The sequence below is a fragment of the Salvia hispanica genome, chromosome 5 (genome assembly GCF_023119035.1).
Source record: "Salvia hispanica cultivar TCC Black 2014 chromosome 5, UniMelb_Shisp_WGS_1.0, whole genome shotgun sequence".
Classification (NCBI taxonomy): domain Eukaryota; kingdom Viridiplantae; phylum Streptophyta; class Magnoliopsida; order Lamiales; family Lamiaceae; genus Salvia; species Salvia hispanica.
Genome location: NC_062969.1, coordinates 9,056,262 through 9,070,471, shown reverse-complemented (window position 1 = coordinate 9,070,471; position 14,210 = coordinate 9,056,262). Strand labels below are relative to the sequence as shown.

The window sequence follows — 14,210 nt, the reverse complement described above, 5'->3', positions numbered from 1 at the left end:
TTGCTTATTTCGTATTTCATTGCAATAATTTTCTGAAATCTGGGTATCGTCATTTTTGAAGCCGATATTTATTTTTTAAAATAAATTGACATTTTGCAGAAGATAATAATAATAAAAAATATAGTAGGAGTATTACTAGAAAACACATCCTCACACTAATATAATTTGTTCCTCACTAGGTAGTACCGTAGTAGTACTAGTTAAAATATGATTTTATATTTTTAATCCCAACAAAGGTACAATCGAAATAACAGTTTGAATCCCGCTCTATCCACTGCCAAAATGCTGGCGTCGCACCACCACCTCTCCGCCCTCCTCCACCTCCAAAACCCCCGCAACTCCCTCCCTCCACCCTCCACCTCCAAGCGCCACCTCATCCTCCCCATCTCCTCCTCCTCCCGCCTCGAATCCCCAGAAAACGACCCCCCATCCACCACCGAAACTCACTCTCTCCGCACCCACAACGCCCGCTCCGCCGCCCTCCTCCTCCGCCACCTCTCCCCCCACATCCCCTACGAACAAAATCAAGAACCCCACCTCCCGCTTCTCCAGCAAGACAAGGAGAAATTGCTCGAGATTTCGCTGCAAACCAAGAGGACCCCTCAATTTCCCGGTTCAATCTACTCCAACCCTTCTTCCCAGCTCGTGAATAGCGTTTTGAGAAACGGCTCCGGTAGTAATGCCAATGAGGTGGATGATGAAATGCTCGTGAGAGCGCTCCAGATTAGGAGGAAAGTGACTGCCCAGGCTTTCAAAGAGGCGATGAAAAAGGGCAAATTTGGGATCACTTATTGCCACAATTTGGTTTCCACCATACCTGAATTCATCGACTATGTGATGATTAAGGCGGTTTCGATGAAGGAGCTGCCTCAATTTTCGCAGGCTTCGTATAATTTTCGTGTAGAGTGTTTCATTCGAGAATGTGGAGTTGTGCCACTTATACGGTAGAAACACTCTTGAAACAACTTATATTATTCATGCTTGAACTAAAAAAGTTAGCTTTTTTTATTTGGTCTACTTAATGTGTTATGAAAAATTAGCTAAATAATTTAATGCATACTCATTCAACTACGTCGTTTGGGCATCCACCTCGGTTTTAATTTGGAGGCAAGTGACAACCGTGAACAACTGAAAGTTCGTGTATCTTGAAAGAATAATTTTTAGTTCATGTGCAAAATAAATGGTGAAAATTCATGTATTTAGGTGCATGTTTTAACTTGTTTACCATCTTGATTTAGTGTAGTTAGTGTGTCAGAGTAGTAAGCTAAATGATTTGGTGCACGTTTTAACTTGTTTACCATCTCGATAGAATTGGTGTTGTATAATGGATGCCTCATTCAAGAGAATGACTTAGTTTCAAACTCCAAATTTCGTGTAGGTGGTTGAAGCATAATTCTCTATCATACCCTCAAATAGGGAAGCTTATAGTTGCATCAAAAGGGGATCTTGATCACATAAGGCGTCTGGCAGAATGGCTGAAGACGATCCATGTGAATGGGAGGTATATAGGAGTCACATTGACACGGGCTGGTGGGAACGTGTTGGAACGCAGCATGGAGGAGTTTGACGAACTTGTGAATTATTTGGAGGATAACGGAGTGAGGAAGGACTGGATGGGGTATGTGGTTAGCAGGTGTCCTGAGATACTGGCTTTTAGCATGGACGAGCTTAGGTCACGCGCTGAGTTCTATCTGAATATGGGGATGAATAAGAATGATTTCGGTACCATGCTTTATGACTGCCCAAAGGTGATCGGATACTTCTCTATGGAGGAGATGAATCAGAAGGTACTTACTAACTACCTGATTTCTTTTGCATTACGAGGCAATTATATATTGTTTGCTATTAACCTTGCACTAGTTGTTTATGCATTATGAGAAATTTATTCGGCGATGCCTTGTTTCGATTGATTTGGTGTTGGAAGTGTAAAGAACATCAAATTTGGGTCAAAAAGGGATGAAAATGATTTTTGGTATACTCTTTGAGTGATCAAGGTTGAGCGGTCTCTGTGTAGGAGATGAAGCTGAAGGTACTAACTAGTCAGTTTTTTTTGCAATATGCTAGTACTAAACTTGCAGTACTTGTTTATACATTTACGAGGATTAGTCTGGATAGATAAAAGTAGTATAGATTGACCCGTTGATTACTAAGATGGATTAGAAACTTGGGATATCCTAAGGTTCTTCATTATTTCAAAAATTTGAGATAACGTACTTGATTCATATCCTCTTGAAAGGGCTAGGAGTAGAGGAATCCTTGTGATGAGGATAAAAATAATCGACAACGTATGTTATCAGTCATGAACAGTTAATGCCCTTGTATGAGAAATTTAATCAGTAATGTGTTGTATAGACTCTTGTTTTGGTGGTGAGTGAATCGGATTAACACTGAGCTTTTCATGTTCAAGAATCTCTTTGTATATTAGCAACTTACAAACTGAGTTTGTACATTCAATTTACAGGCAGCATATCTGAAGGAGTTTGGCCTCAGTGATGAAGATTTGGGAAGATTATTAGCTCACAAACCACAGCTGATGGCTTGTAGCATCGAGGATAGATGGAAGCCTCTCGTTAAGTATTTTTATTACCTCGGAATTTCAAAAGATGGCATGAGAAGAATCCTCACGTTCAAGCCAATCATATTTTGCATTGATTTGGAGAGCACCATTGCACCAAAGGTATGCCTCTTGTTGCATAACCTTCACTACGTTAGCAATGTACGATCTTCAAATGCCGGACCTGTCAAGAGTTGTCACGAGCGTATTGAACTCGTTTAGTATGGTTGCTGTCGCCTTTAGACATTGTTGCTGAAGAAGATTCTATGGTACTGCGACTAATTTCAATTAGGTTTCGTTTTTTAGGTTCAATTCTTACTGGATATAGGCGTTCAGCAAGATGCGATTGGGAGTATGCTTACCAGATTTCCCTCTCTCATGACATATAGTCTCTACAAGAAGATACGACCAGTGGTATGTACACAAGCCTACATTCGTATACTTATTTTACATGAATAAACATGGGCAGATGGCGCTGGATCCTTGTGGCAGGTGATCTTCCTCTTGACAAGGGCAGGGGTTTCTCAACGTAACATTGGGAAAGTAGTAGCCCTAGGGCCGGAGCTCATAGGGTGCAGTATTGTGCATAAGCTAGATCACAATGTCAAGTACTTCTTGTCTCTTGGCATAAGGCTACCTGTTTTGGGGGAGATGATCACGGATTTCCCCATGCTTCTTCGCTACAACATTGACGTCCTTCGCCCCAAGTACCAGTACTTGAGAAGGACTATGATACGACCTTTGAAGGATCTCATTGAGTTTCCAAGGTATGCTTATGCATCATCACACACACACACACACATTAGCACTGAGGATAAGTTTCAGTGGTTAGTTGCTGATTATTGAGGGCACACCAGGTTTTTCAGCTATTCACTTGAAGAGCGAATAATCCCTAGGCACAGGATCATGGTGGAGAATCGGGTTAATTTCAAGCTTCGGTACATGTTGGGGGGCTCGGATGAAGAATTTCACACGAGAGTGAGGGAGGCAGTAGAGAGACGAAAGCGATTTGAATCTGGTATTGTTATAGGTGAAGAACTAGCATCAGATTCTGAAAAAGATGATCAACCAGATATGATGTCTGTTTCTCAAGTATCAGATGACTTGGAAAATCATTCAGAGCATTAGCAAAAAGAGAATTCTTCATTTGTATTTGTACATTGTGGTTATTAGTTCAATAGCAGCATCATGTACATACACAACCAGATCTTCCTTGTACATAAGATTATAAATGGAAATATGTTTACCAAATATTTCCCTTTATATAGCAGCAGCACCATGAAATAATTATGGAAACCTAATAAAATGAAAAAAATGCACTACCAACACAATAAATCTCACTATTGCAAAGTGTGTTATTTCAACTGAGACAATATCACACCCTATTAAGCATATCAGTCAAGTTCTGCTGTCATTGACAACATTTTACATCTAAACAATCAAAAATCGAAACTTGCTTAAGCTTTCAAAATGTTAGCAGCCTATTTCCGCCAAAGAAGACGAAGCTTGCCTGCATTACCATGGTGAACACAACCTGAGCTAAGCTGCCGTGTTCGTCGCAGCATCAATGTCGCTCATCTTTGCATAAACTGGATGCAGCTCATGGCCTTCCTTCGGCTCAACATGAATCCACTTGCGCCCAGTAAGCTTGTTGCGCTCAAACTTCACGCAACCTTCCTTCAAGGCGTAGAGGGTGTGATCTCTACCCATGCCAACGTAGTTTCCTGGATGGAAACGTGTACCCCTTTGACGAACAATGATGTTCCCGGGTATCACTCTCTGCATATCAACAGAAAGGGAAATTCATCAAGTTTCAAGTGCAAGAGTTGAGATCAAGTCTCCACCCTTATAATGCTCTCACCTCTCCACCAAACTTTTTGACCCCGAGATTCTTGGGCAACGAGTCACGGCCATTTTTAGTGGATCCTGCCGTTTTCTTGCTAGCCCATCGCCTCAGCACCAGACTCAATCCCTCTCCAGACACCAAAATGTGTAAATTTATGTTCCAAGACAAAATTCCAAAATCATATTGTACTATTTTTGCATAAAAAGGGATAAAGTTAATACCAGTGGCGGAGTTGTAAACAGGAGTGCTGGAGATCAGATCCCTGATGCTTAATCTTCTGTATAGTGATGCAACAGAATTCATGGTGTCTGATTCAGGATAAGATGGTGATCAATGTCAATAATTCTGAATTTGAAAATGTCTCCCCAATTAGCAGTAACAAAATCAGATAGCTGAAATCGAAATACAAAGCGTATAAAGCTGAGGTGACCTAAAAATCACGTTGCTAGAATTCACATTTATGCAGAAAGATGACATAAATTGGAGGCGAGGAATAGGATGCCAGTCTCCAAATCCATACTTCTCATAAACTCCAATGTTAAAAAGAGGGTTACAATTTGTTTTTGGAATACACATTTCATCAAACACCTTATAGGAAAGCACAGAACAAACAGTGGCGAATTTTCCTAAAGGGTTACCGGGAAAAGGCATAACCGCCCCCTCCGAAAAAAAAAATTGAAGAGGAAGAAAACCTGTGATGAAATGAGTGGCGGTGTAGAACCTTCCAAGATGAGATGGCGATTTGAATAGACGACGCCGGCGGATATGGAGATTGGGGATCGTTGGGAAATGACCATATTGGACTTATTTGGGGAAAGATATATTGGGTTTAATAAATTGATCATTTGTTGGGCTAAAAAATCAATACAAGGGCCCACATCTATAAATATATAAAAACAAAGTTTTGAGAATAACTTACATTAAAGCCATTGATAATATAAATAAAAATTCTAATATACTTACTATATTAAATTTAAATATTGTGTAACCTAAATGAAATATAAATACTATGACTCTTCTTTTTTCATGATTAATAATCTACTAATGACATTCATTATCACTTACTCACTAACCTACTAATTTTGGGATTTATATAGTCGTCAAATTATAAATAGATCAATTTAAATATGTATGTGGATGTACAAGTCAACCATCTTGAAGATTATGGCTGGGCTTCTTGCTCCAGACAAGGTAATCTTGATTCTTCCAAGTTTGTTCCTTTCATTTGGTATTATGTTGTACTTTATACTGATATTATTATTATTGATAGAAGCTAATTTAGACTGAGATTCGTCTTCTTGTGGTCTCTCATTAATTATGAACAACTAGGGTGAGGTATTGATTCGCGAGAAAGACGACACGGGTTGATCAGTGATGAGGAACTATCTGGCCTAAGAATTGGCTTGGTGAGATAACATTGTTTGCATCTCCTCAATTATTTCAGTGATTCTAATCTAGACAGTTCTTGAATCTACTGCCCAATGTAACAGGTTTTTCAAAGTGCAGCACTTTTTGATTCTCTCACTGTTCGTGAAAATATCGGGTTTCTGTTGTAAGATATTTGTCTTTATAGTTAGTTTTTGCTTCATTGTTATCAACTGTATTTCATGTTTAAGTTATTGGTACAATGAATTGCTATTGTATAAATTTGTGATTTTAGAACTTGAAATAATAATATTGTTTCTCATTCGGTATATGTGTTATTTTTTTCTCTGTCTGATTTTATATTTTTTAATAATTATTTTTTATTCTATATATTTACGATTTCAGATTTCATACAATGATATTTTTATGAATTTGTAAAATCATTTTACAGTATAAAATAAGTTTAAATAAATAAAAAAATGGGTCTTGCATCGCACGAGGGTGATACTAGTATTTTATAAAGTATAAGCAATTATAAAATTGGAGACGCACTTTTCTTACATAATATTACGTTAAAATAGAATATGGAATGTCCAATTTTTTTTTTCTAATTATACTTTACTAGGACAATTGTATATACTATATTTTTGAAAATTATACTATACTATAGATTTTATTTAAAAATGAATAGTAATACCTCAAATTATACATTTAATCCAATTGTACTAAACATATTACTTGTTCATATCTTTTATTAATATCTTTATTATATACTTTTGGAAAAAAAATAAGTATATAATTTGGCCTTTGATATTCATAGTATAATTTTATGACATCAAGAAAAGTTTATTCTTCAATTATTTATAATAAAAAATTTTAAAAATATTTTTAAGATATGAGTACTCATAGAAATTAATTTCATGGTATGATACTTGAATATTAATATACTCCCTACACCCAATAAATATGAAATATTTGAATTTAGGAATTTTACATAGTGATTTTATTTTTTTGAATTAATGAATAGAGAGTACAGTAAGAGAGATGAAAATATAGAGAGACGTTTGCATTTTAGAAAACATTTCATTTTTAGTTGGAAGGGAAAATATTATTTTATTATTAAAATATTATACTTAACTTTTATATATTACTAATAAATTCTGCACCCTCCGTTTCAAAATGCTGGATCTGCCACTGGTTTTGGTGCAGCATATAGTATAATTTTACAAAACTAATAGCTAGAAGAGCTCTTCAATCAAATCGAGACTCGCTACACTTGGTTTGAAACAGCTACAAATCAAGATGCGCCATTAACCCTAATATTCAAATTGATCTGTGTACCTATTACTTGCAAAATATGAACCAATAATTTTAAATAACACACATAAATAACTAATTAAAATAAATATACTTAAAAGAATTTGTTGGTTACAGAAATAAATTCCACATAAGCAACGCCTTTAATGATAAAAAAAAAATCTAATCTGGGTAAGATACATCATCCATAGAAATTACAAAATCAACAGCAATATTTTGAACACCGCATTTCATGAAAAAGAAGTGTTCTAATCTGGCAGTGAGTGTCTTTCAATTAAGTCCAAGGCGACATATCGGGTTTCTTTTAGTGAGAGAGAGATCCACCTGCAAAATCAAATCATGCAAACAAGGATGTAAGAGCTTCAACCTTAAAAGGCTTTGTTTATTTGATTGATTCTAAAAATTAATCACGTTGAGTACTTGTAACTTTAGGATATCATCACTAAGGGATCTCATGAATGAAGTAATACGGACTGATATATTAATTTCAGTCCAAATCCAACGCCTTATTTATCCTGATAGTAAGCGTTACAATGAAGCACAACATTTTACCTTGTGGCCGAAGAGATCTCTGATGTTGTCAATTCCGTACAGGATCATCGTTGGCCTGGCAAGTAAGGAAAGATGAAAATTAAGAAAACAAAGCAATAGTCAATAAGAAGTAGGTATCTGAGTCATGGCAAAGCCGCAAGAAGATGATAGGAACAAAGGTCTTGTCTAGTTAATAGTGTTCCAGAGTAAACAGGTGGATATGAGCACACATACCTCTCGAGTGAAAGACCCCATGCGATCACCTGCACATCTTCAGGAAGTCCCATTGGCCGCAACATTTCTGGTCTAAACATCCCAGAGTTGCCAATTTCAACCCATTTCTTCAGACCTTCGTGATAACTGGCAGAAAAACTTTTATTAGCTTGCATTTATTTAATGGTAAAGCCACAGCAGTGATAGAGGGCCTTTTCTAATCATCACCTGAAGATTTCCATGCTTGGTTCAGTATAAGGATTGTAGGCAGGTTTGAACTTAAGCTTAGACATCCCTGAAATTGATAACATGGAATACTTCCTTTTAACAATATGTACATTTTGTGATTTACTATCAACAAAAAGCTAGTATATTTACCAATCCGAGAGAAGAAGTCTTCAAGAACTCCCCTCAAGTGTCCAAGAGAAAGCCCACGGTCGCAAATTAAGCCTAACAACAGGATGTTAGTTTTGTGGAAGCAGAGCAGCATTTACATATAAATTGTAGGCAATGAAAAGCAATAATTAGTATAGCACTTATTTCACTGGTGCAATTCAGGGCACAACAGAAAAGGCAGTGCAAACCAGATTTAAATTGTTGCCATACAAACTATGGCGATTCAATTTCCTAGTAAAACAAAAATGCAAGGGCTCACAGTAATTACGCCAGCAGAGACAGAAGTATCTAACTTCCAACTTTGACATGCCTTACATGGTACAGAGTTTACAAGAATCATATACGCATGATGGTGAATGGCCAACTAAGCTATCAAACATTTGCAAGCCAAAACACAGCATATGGAGGTTGCGTTGTGTGTCAATACGATATTAGCACCATAATGCAAAGCTTGATTAATAGAATAGGGTGTGACTGTTTAAACATGGAATTGAACATATCCAGAAATGTAACCTTCTATCTGGTGGAATTCAGCAAGATGAGTTCGATCTACAGCTTCATTTCTGAAAACACGGTCAATAGAATAATATCTTTTTGGAGTAAAAGGTCCCTGCAAAATATATAATTTCAAATTAAACTTCATGCAACCAAAGTAACTGAGGCAAAAGTAGCCTACCATGCAAAATATATGATCTCGAGTTAATTTCATGCAAACAAAGTATTAATAAGGAAAAAGTATCCTACCATGCCATATAAATCCAAAATTAAGACAAAAAGAACTGCAATAAACCAAAAACTTAACCAAGACTCGTGTATATAGCAAAAAAAGAAAAGAGAAGTTCACTTATTTACTTGAGGATTTGTAATTTGGTAGCATATTGTGTATGTGGACTGAATGTCAGATTTAATTATATCTCATGTATATTTTAAATGTATTACTGGGAAGGGTGTGGACAATTCATATCTCACCTCTTTAGGTGGGGGGGATATCACTCAATTAGTCACCCAAATTCAAAAACAAAAACAAATGGCCACTCATCTTGGACAACGTTTCCATGTAAAATCAAGAGAAGTAAACAATAGACACAATAGAAGCATTTCTTACAATCCACCCTTATCCAATTATGTAAAGAATGGAAAAGACAACTAGGATACAAGGCTAACAAAAGCTAACCTGGGCAAGTGCATACAGCATCCTGGTGGAAACAGCAGTTGTGTGAGTCCGCAGAAGATTCTTGTTTGCCTCCTCTCTCTTCCAATCATACCCATACCTAGAGCAAAAAGAAAGTAGGTTACTTGCCTTAGGGTTGGGGTTGAACTAACTACCTCTTTATTCGACAAATTGCCTACCCACGGGACCCATAGCCACCAGATTCATGAACTGTTTTAACTCGCTCTACATATTCTTCAGGAAGAATATTTGTGGTTGAAGGCACTGCACACATCAATGACAATACGAAAACTGAATGCAAAAACCCACCAAGAATAAAGATCTAAAATGGGATTACAATCACCTTTCAGAAAGAATGTATCATGTGAATCACGAGCCGGATGTTGTTGAGGCTGGAAAAGTGCGTCAAAGTTCCAGAAGCTGCAAATCCAACAAACAACTCTCAGTGTTGATAGCAGCTATTCCATTAGTTATTGACTTTGCTAACAACTTATTGCTCAATTAAAGAGGACAAGAACAATCAGTACGAAGAAAGGAATCAGAAGGCTTTATTTCCAAATTCATGAAAAGTGAAATCCTTCTCCTATACACTATTATTCTATTTCCTTTTTTTGATGCAATCGTTGACTGTATCAGTTTATATCACCATCAAATGATGATAAGATCATTGATTGTATAAACTCTCTATTTACATAGAGCCAGCATTTAAAAAACATCTTATCTGGTACAACTGATGGAACTCTTCTGGTGGTCATATGTATCTTATTTATAACTACTAAACGAACAGATAGGCTAGAAGCAAGGATAATTATGCCTTCAGAAATTTTATTATTTGTACCATACGCAACGTACTTATATATCTACTAAGAGAACAGATAAGCTAGAAGCAAGGACAACTCCAACTTCAGATATATTATTATAAGTACGAAGTTTCATACCTGCTCTCCACATAATTGTTTGTTGGCATCTCTTCAAATCTGCAAGCCGTAAATGAAGAATCAGCAATTATTGGCACATTAAGTGATTATATATTAAAATCAGCCTCCTTTACTGTTGTTATTCCTTACCCCATTTGGAGAAATATCATCTGAATTTGTTGCTTAACCTGCAGATGAAGCAAAATTTTGTTTACAAGAGAAATACAGAAACAAAAATTTTGACCAGAATTTGCACAAAATTACATAATATATGACTGACCTAATCAGAGATGGGGTTATAATGGAACCAATGCATATGTTTAACATTTTTCTTAGACGAGAAGACTAAAATTGTCAAAATCCAAAGTTCCTTAAATAAGAAAATGTGTTAAATCAGACAGGAGTAGTAGGCTCCAAGCTAGTTGCATGACGTTTCTCATTGGAACTATTGAGGGAGAAAAAAATGTTTTTCCACGAAAGGAATATGAATAGAATTTTAATGACATACTAGTTGCATGATTTCTCATTGAAGAACCTTTACTGTTTGTCCTTATTATTTTACATTTAAAACATTCTAATCCACAAGTTAGTAAGAGAACTTTTCTTAAAAAAGGTCCAGTGCAATGTTCTGGTCCCAATTTTTTTTAATAGGAGTACCTGTAACTAAGCAGCAACAGGAGTGAATAGATACTACAAGCAGTCAATTACATCAATTGTATAAGAAAGTTTGATAATCCTGCCTTGTATAACGGATGGAGACAGCCACCTTCAGTAGGTTGACCCTTTGCAAGGAAGTTGTACTCTTTGAACTCAATATCCTTCCATTCATCCCTTCAGAGAAAAAATGAAAAATTTAAGCCGAAAAATTATGATACCATTTGGATAAACAAATTTATCATATATGCCTAATGAAACCACTGAGAATGATATATTTCCGAATGAAATAATTAAAAAATAAAAGTAAAGCAGAAATATGCTACAAATAAAAAAATCATTTACATATCAGACACAAGCAAGATGAAAACAGGTGAGTTAAGCAAAATCATGACCAAGCATATTATATATCCACTCTGATGTCAATCCAGCAGAATTTTGAGATCATAGATACATTAAACTTTGCACTTAACCATCAAAACTGCAATAAACCTAACAGGCCTTAAGTTTAACCTTGTTGCTTACTCATGCACATTCTAAATTTTAAAATCACAACAAAGGCCGATCATGTATGATAGTTTGTTTGCACATAAATACGAAGGGTTATTCCTTTTTCCAATACAAACTGGACTACTGTAGAAACCAGTATCAGAAGAAGGTCCAAACAAAAATTCCCTGGTTTGTAAGGTCGAGTGCACCTCCATAACATGTGTTTCTCTGGTAAACCATGTCCACAGAGAAGACAAATTTATAGTGCAACTAGAACTTGAAATAAGCAATTGCATTTTTTTGCAGCTGTAATAATCTTAAAAGACAATGAAAAAAGAGTGATTAATTACCTCTGTAGATGATCACGAACTAAATCGGTAGCCGCCTTTTTCCTCGTTGTAGTATAGTTAGGACCTTTCATTACCGAAAAGCCTTTCCAAATCCTTATATTCAAACAAATTAATAAGAAAACAGAGAACACACAAAGTAGAGGTACACAGATTAAGATACACTAAAAAACTAATTACATACGAAACAAGGACAAAGTGACAGAGAAGCAAAAAAGTTTTAGGTTATTACTGGAGACTAATAAGCCTTCTTCGCTTGAGAGCATCAATATCCTTAGCACCAACAGCCTGTAATTTATTAATCATATCAGTTTTATATCAGCGGGTGGAGATTCATACAGATGTTAGTAAAGGGATGTCTTAATTCATAATGTAAAATAGATGCAAAGAGCACAGAAATGTTGCCATGAAGAACATTTCTCATGTACTAATCTCTCCACAGAAAAAACTCTCAGCATTCGTATCTTTGGCAAGATATTACCTCTATTCTGTTGGTTGAGAACACAAAGGAGCAGATGCCAGGATTAATACAAAGGATGATACAATAATATGGGTTTCAAAAATTAAGTTTATAAAAGTGCATGCTTCAAACTGTAGAAGAATACAGTTCCCATTCTTTAAAAGACGGATCATGATATCTGCTTGACAATCCTAAACTCTTTCAATTTATTTTGAGAAACCATACAGCAAATATATTATATATTGATCTAAATTGCATCCAAAAGGATGGGTGTAGATACAATACCAAGACTGCACCTAAATCAAGGTTTATTGGAAGAAGATACTATCACAAAAAGATACATAGGCTAATAAGTAAAACGTAAAAACATAAAGCCCATTAAATATGTTACACACCTCCCCATTCTGAATCTGAATTAGTAAGTCTTTCACTTTGTCTTCAACATGTTCGACCTATATCAAATCGTTGAAGTAAGAAATAGTCTGCATGCATCCAGCATGTTCAAGTTTAGAACACCATGAAAGCCAAAAAATTTCATCGTATAAGCACCCTTTTACATCTATGAAATGAAGTTTTTTGGGAACACAGTCATAAGATAGTAACACTAGAGGCATATGAATCCGTGTAATTCATATGTAGCTCGGGTTAAGTGGAAAAATATGTGCTCATTTACCTTCCGTGATACTTGAGAATCTGCCAGACCTATCCATTTGTTCTTCATGGCTTGAGCCCACCCTTTGTCATAAATCAGTGACTTAGTTTTGTCCTGTGTACAAAACAAAAGGAAGGTCAATCAGCATTTACAACGGAGAAGAAAACAATTACCTAGGTACAGACATGATTCAGCATCGAGCGAAATGAATAAGAGTTAAAAACTAGGTAGCTAATCGCTATTCATATTCTATTACGAAGTTGGAGATAAACTCATACTCCATTGACTAGGAAGAGGCATACATATATTACAAAAAACATATTTACAAAACAATCACCACAATGAAAAGGAAAAAGGAAACAAAGTTAGCTCTAGTTATAAACTAATCGAGAAAACAAATGAACGAATATAGATGCGTACATCAAGATCCACAGGCAATTTTGAGTTCACGATTTCCTGCAAAAAGAGCATCAAATAAAATAAGTGCATACTATCTAAAACAGCAAAAAATAAGCATCCCAAAAGTCAAATCATTCCATTACCTGCAACTTAGCTTTTGCAATACCCTCTGCTGGCACGGCTTCAAAAAGTAACACTTCAGCAGATGCATATTTAACATAACTCTGAGCCTCCTCCGAGAGCAGCCATTTTTCCCTCTTTATATCCTGCACAGTTCCATAAAACACAATCTCTCCATCAGCACAATCGCATTATCTTCGATGTGCACAATCTCATTCTAATTTCCACACCATAATTCAAACTTCATATCAACTGATAAAACAGCTGAATTGCTAATAAATCAACTTAACTCAACTCACCTAATACAGTACACACTGAATTGTCAACTTCTACAAATCTCTACGCGAATTAAAATTAAAAAAAAAAAAATTGCGATTAAACGAAGAAGAATGCAGCAGCTGCAAGGAGAGGAGGAATCTGACCGAAGCAATAACGAGACCGAAGCCGTTGAGACTTTTGATGGCGTTGACGATCTCATCATGTGAGATCCCTTTCTCCTGGGAGAATACTCCGGAATCTGCTATCTCCTGGTTGTGCTCTAGATGGCCTAGAACGGCTTCTTGCGCCATTGATTACCGGCGAATCGGAGGTGGCGCAATGGCAGAGTAACAGAGGAGTTGCGCCGCCGCGAAACAAAGGTGAAGAAGGAAAGGGCGGCTACAGGGGGGGTGGATCCCCTACGGTGCAAAAAAACACAGCACCTCGTGCTGTGCTTAATACGCAAATTTTTATTAACAAAACGCAGCCTTCTCCTTCTTTCGCCTTTTTCAATATTTTCA

General features: G+C 36.3%; 3 protein-coding genes across 6 annotated transcripts; 1 reads left to right on the top strand and 2 right to left on the bottom strand.

Moving 5' to 3' along the window:
- Positions 1-249: 249 nt before the first annotated feature.
- On the top strand, positions 250-3,807 carry LOC125188708 (transcription termination factor MTERF2, chloroplastic-like). The gene is made up of 6 exons (XM_048085714.1): positions 250-944; positions 1,379-1,787; positions 2,462-2,677; positions 2,861-2,968; positions 3,047-3,321; positions 3,412-3,807. The coding sequence occupies exons 1-6, from the start codon at positions 283-285 to the stop codon at positions 3,680-3,682; spliced, it is 1,941 nt and encodes a 646-aa protein (XP_047941671.1). The 5' UTR covers positions 250-282; the 3' UTR covers positions 3,683-3,807.
- Positions 3,808-3,869: 62 nt separating this feature from the next.
- LOC125188709 (50S ribosomal protein L27-like) lies at positions 3,870-5,213 on the bottom strand. 4 transcript variants are annotated; one of them, XM_048085716.1, is made up of 4 exons: positions 5,093-5,213; positions 4,622-4,708; positions 4,416-4,528; positions 3,870-4,333 (listed from the first exon to the last, which is right to left on the bottom strand). In XM_048085716.1, exons 2-4 carry the CDS (start codon positions 4,701-4,703, stop codon positions 4,094-4,096), a joined length of 435 nt encoding a protein of 144 aa, XP_047941673.1. In that variant the 5' UTR covers positions 4,704-4,708; positions 5,093-5,213; the 3' UTR covers positions 3,870-4,093. The 4 variants fall into 4 exon arrangements, with proteins under 4 accessions (XP_047941673.1, XP_047941675.1, XP_047941672.1 ...); XM_048085718.1 differs by having other exon boundaries at positions 4,622-4,792; positions 5,093-5,195; XM_048085715.1 differs by lacking the exon at positions 5,093-5,213 and adding an exon at positions 5,039-5,090.
- A 1,941-nt stretch (positions 5,214-7,154) lies between these two features.
- On the bottom strand, positions 7,155-14,187 carry LOC125189136 (phenylalanine--tRNA ligase alpha subunit, cytoplasmic-like). The gene is made up of 19 exons (XM_048086370.1): positions 13,854-14,187; positions 13,455-13,577; positions 13,333-13,368; positions 12,934-13,026; positions 12,656-12,712; positions 12,033-12,088; positions 11,804-11,896; positions 11,051-11,141; positions 10,461-10,498; positions 10,332-10,370; positions 9,737-9,813; positions 9,573-9,657; positions 9,397-9,493; positions 8,736-8,832; positions 8,205-8,276; positions 8,055-8,121; positions 7,848-7,973; positions 7,635-7,689; positions 7,155-7,406 (listed from the first exon to the last, which is right to left on the bottom strand). Exons 1-19 carry the CDS (start codon positions 13,998-14,000, stop codon positions 7,353-7,355), a joined length of 1,503 nt encoding a protein of 500 aa, XP_047942327.1. The 5' UTR covers positions 14,001-14,187; the 3' UTR covers positions 7,155-7,352.
- Between the last annotated feature and the right edge of the window lie 23 nt (positions 14,188-14,210).

Coding starts and splice junctions, on each gene's coding strand:
- LOC125188708 (XM_048085714.1), top strand. CDS start 283: ATGCTGGCGTCGCACCACCACCTCTCCGCCCTCCTCCACCTCCAAAAC. Junction 2,678..2,860: donor AGAGCACCATTGCACCAAAG/GTATGCCTCTTG, acceptor TTCGTTTTTTAG/GTTCAATTCTTACTGGATAT. Junction 3,322..3,411: donor GATCTCATTGAGTTTCCAAG/GTATGCTTATGC, acceptor AGGGCACACCAG/GTTTTTCAGCTATTCACTTG.
- LOC125188709 (XM_048085715.1), bottom strand. Junction 4,529..4,621: donor TGTTTACAACTCCGCCACTG/GTATTAACTTTA, acceptor TGGTGTCTGGAG/AGGGATTGAGTCTGGTGCTG. Junction 4,334..4,415: donor TCAAAAAGTTTGGTGGAGAG/GTGAGAGCATTA, acceptor GTTGATATGCAG/AGAGTGATACCCGGGAACAT.
- LOC125189136 (XM_048086370.1), bottom strand. CDS start 14,000: ATGGCGCAAGAAGCCGTTCTAGGCCATCTAGAGCACAACCAGGAGATA. Junction 13,369..13,454: donor TTGCAAAAGCTAAGTTGCAG/GTAATGGAATGA, acceptor CTCTTTTTGCAG/GAAATCGTGAACTCAAAATT. Junction 7,974..8,054: donor CCAAGCATGGAAATCTTCAG/GTGATGATTAGA, acceptor TTTTTCTGCCAG/TTATCACGAAGGTCTGAAGA.